Genomic DNA, 2,666 nt, shown 5'->3' with positions numbered 1-2,666 from the left:
TGTCAAGGGAGAGGCAATAGAAGAGGCTACACAAAGGAGGCAGCAAGAGTATCGTCAATGGGGTGGTTAGCTCATCAGAATAAGAAGATGCTCAATAGGCTTACGACGGTACCACGTGCTATCGTGGATACTCAGAGGTAGTAATAGTAGGAGGGCGAGCAGACGAGTATAGTTGGTGGATTAGTGCTGATTATGTAGGTTAGCAGTAGCAGAACGGGATCGTGAGGCTATGAGGGAACGCTTGATATCCGGCTCTATGAGGTAGTGGTAGTAGTAGAGTAGACTGAGGATTGGTGTAGTCGTAGTAGCATGTAGTAGGTATAGACGGCAAGTAGATCTAGGGGTATGGAGTCCTCGTAGAGGGAAGAGAAGGAGTAATACAGGTTATCAACAGTACTACTCAATAACAGGGAGTCCCTCCACTAGTAGGAGTGACCTTGATGGATATACCAAGGTGATGCCTATCCCGTGTATGGTGAGTATATACACTATTAGGATCTGCCAACTACCAGGAGTGATACATCTACAGATGAGCTTATTGAGGAGGTAGAAAGGATGAGGGAGGCTATGGGTGGAAGGGTGTATCAGTAATTATTACAGCATTCCCGTTGTTGATGTAGTGGTAAGCATTCAGGATCTAATCAGCCTTATGCTCGACTATCGATGACTATGCAGTATACTATCACTATCATCATCATACAGTAACATGGTTATCTTCATCATCACTAGCATACCTGTTTTGTTGTAGTATTTGTCCGCTGTCAATCCATATACCCTTGTAGTTTATGTCAGCAGCTTGTTCCCCCTCGATATACTCTCTGTTAGCTAATACGTTACGTAGTCAGCTAGGGCTAGGGTTACGAGGCCTAGCACCAAAGCTCATGGGCACAACAGCAGGGGCAGTGGGTTTGGTAGGCCTTGGACTTCTAGGGCAGGATACTAGGAGTACTGCATACAAGCCAAGCTGCTCTTACTGGACTATGAATAGGGTATATTGTGATACACCAGCCTCCTTCGCTCGTTACAGTAGTAGTATAAGACAGGGCCTATCTGGTGCCGTAGCTGATGTTATTGCCCCGCGGCAGGTTGAAGGAGTTGCATCATGTAGGTAGCCATATACGATAGGTAGTAGTGTGTATGTCAGGTAGTACTATGCTAGAACCACGAGCTCATACCACACCCAGGCTGGATAAGGCCAACGAGCCTAAACTATCCTTCTTACAGCGATTGCTACGTTCTCTATGGAGACTAATTCAATTATTCTTCCGATTCGGACCATGCTTGGCCACCTCCCCTATACTCTTCTTGGGTAACAACAAACTTATAGTTATCATCATCTCCTTCATCATGATGATGATGAGCAGGTATTGGGAAATGCAATAATTGGTGGTGGCAATGGCTCGTTCATTGTATTGAGAGAAGTGGTCCTGCCTTTATTAAGCTAGGACAATGGGCTGTAATACTATATTGATGTTTACTCCTCTTCAAGTACTATTCTCTATAGGCTACTCGTAGAGATCTCTTCAATGATACCATAATATCATATCTATCACAGCTACATACCCAAGTACGGCCTCACTCCTATAGGGATACACTACTGCAGCTAGATGAGGTATTACTACCATCACCCTCATATGATACTATATGGTAGTGTTCAGTCCTATGGCCCTGAATGGCGTACATGGTTAGAGATCGATCCATCAGTGATAGGTAGTGGGTGCATTGCTCAGGTAATCATGATTGACAAGGGTCTCAGTGGTATTATCCATCACTAGGTGCATCGGGGTACACTACTACACAATGGTCATCATGATGTAGCAGTGAAGGTATCCCATCCAGGATGTCAGGATATTATCAATATTGACCTTGGTATACTCAAAGCTCTGGGACATGTAGCTGACCATCTACCTTTCCTAAGACATCTAGGTACTAATCATGCTACTACCACCACCACTTGAGCATATGTTAGGTGTATCGGACATGGTAGAGCAGTTCTCTGACTTTCTGTTATCCCAGACAGACCTAAGACTTGAGGCTGCCAATATACAGAGGTTCAATGATAACTTCAAGGATTATACCGGCTCTATAAGGTTCCCTACAGTCTACTCGGACCTCACCACTAAAACTGTTCTTATTGAGTCATTCGAATCTGGTGTACCCATAGGCTCATTACTATCTACCAATGGTCAGGTGGTGAATGATGATGATGTTATAATTGACAGGATGAGGGTGTCAAAGAGGGAGATCTGCAAGATGGGTGTTAAGGCGTTCCTGCATATGCTCTTCATTGACAACTTTATACACGGTGATCTACATCCAGGCAATATCCTAGTACAAGTACCAACGATGACTGATCCCAGTGATACTAGTGCTAATAGCCATGCGGCCGCTGCGGGTACAGTGAGATTGGTGTTCTTAGACTGTGGTCTGGCTAATGAGCTCTCTAATAGAGATCTTACCAACTTTGTTGACCTAATGCATGCTATTATGATAGGAGAGTCTACTGAGGTTGGCCGTCTTATGATTGATCGCTCCAGATCACCTCCTAATACTGTATACAAGCCCGATGAGTTTATAAAAGGGGTGGGGGAGTTGGTAGACTCAGCTCGAGGAGTATCTTTACAAAGTATGCAAATAGGTATAATGTTTTCCCAACTACTCGGATT

At 44.3% G+C, this 2,666-nt stretch overlaps 1 protein-coding gene across 1 annotated transcript; it reads left to right on the top strand.

Moving 5' to 3' along the window:
• Window positions 1-801: 801 nt before the first annotated feature.
• Pmar_PMAR001444 (conserved hypothetical protein) lies at window positions 802-2,583 on the top strand (the record flags this gene model as incomplete). The annotated part of the gene is made up of 7 exons (XM_002764568.1): window positions 802-1,104; window positions 1,145-1,309; window positions 1,365-1,456; window positions 1,505-1,612; window positions 1,659-1,730; window positions 1,776-1,926; window positions 1,970-2,583. Coding segments are annotated over exons 1-7 (1,425 nt in total), but the record flags the coding sequence as incomplete, so codon positions are not given.
• Window positions 2,584-2,666: the final 83 nt, after the last annotated feature.

Source organism: Perkinsus marinus, assembly GCF_000006405.1.
Source record: "Perkinsus marinus ATCC 50983 genomic scaffold scf_1104296977032, whole genome shotgun sequence".
Taxonomy (NCBI): domain Eukaryota; phylum Perkinsozoa; order Perkinsida; family Perkinsidae; genus Perkinsus; species Perkinsus marinus.
This window is presented reverse-complemented; position numbering and strand designations above follow the sequence as displayed.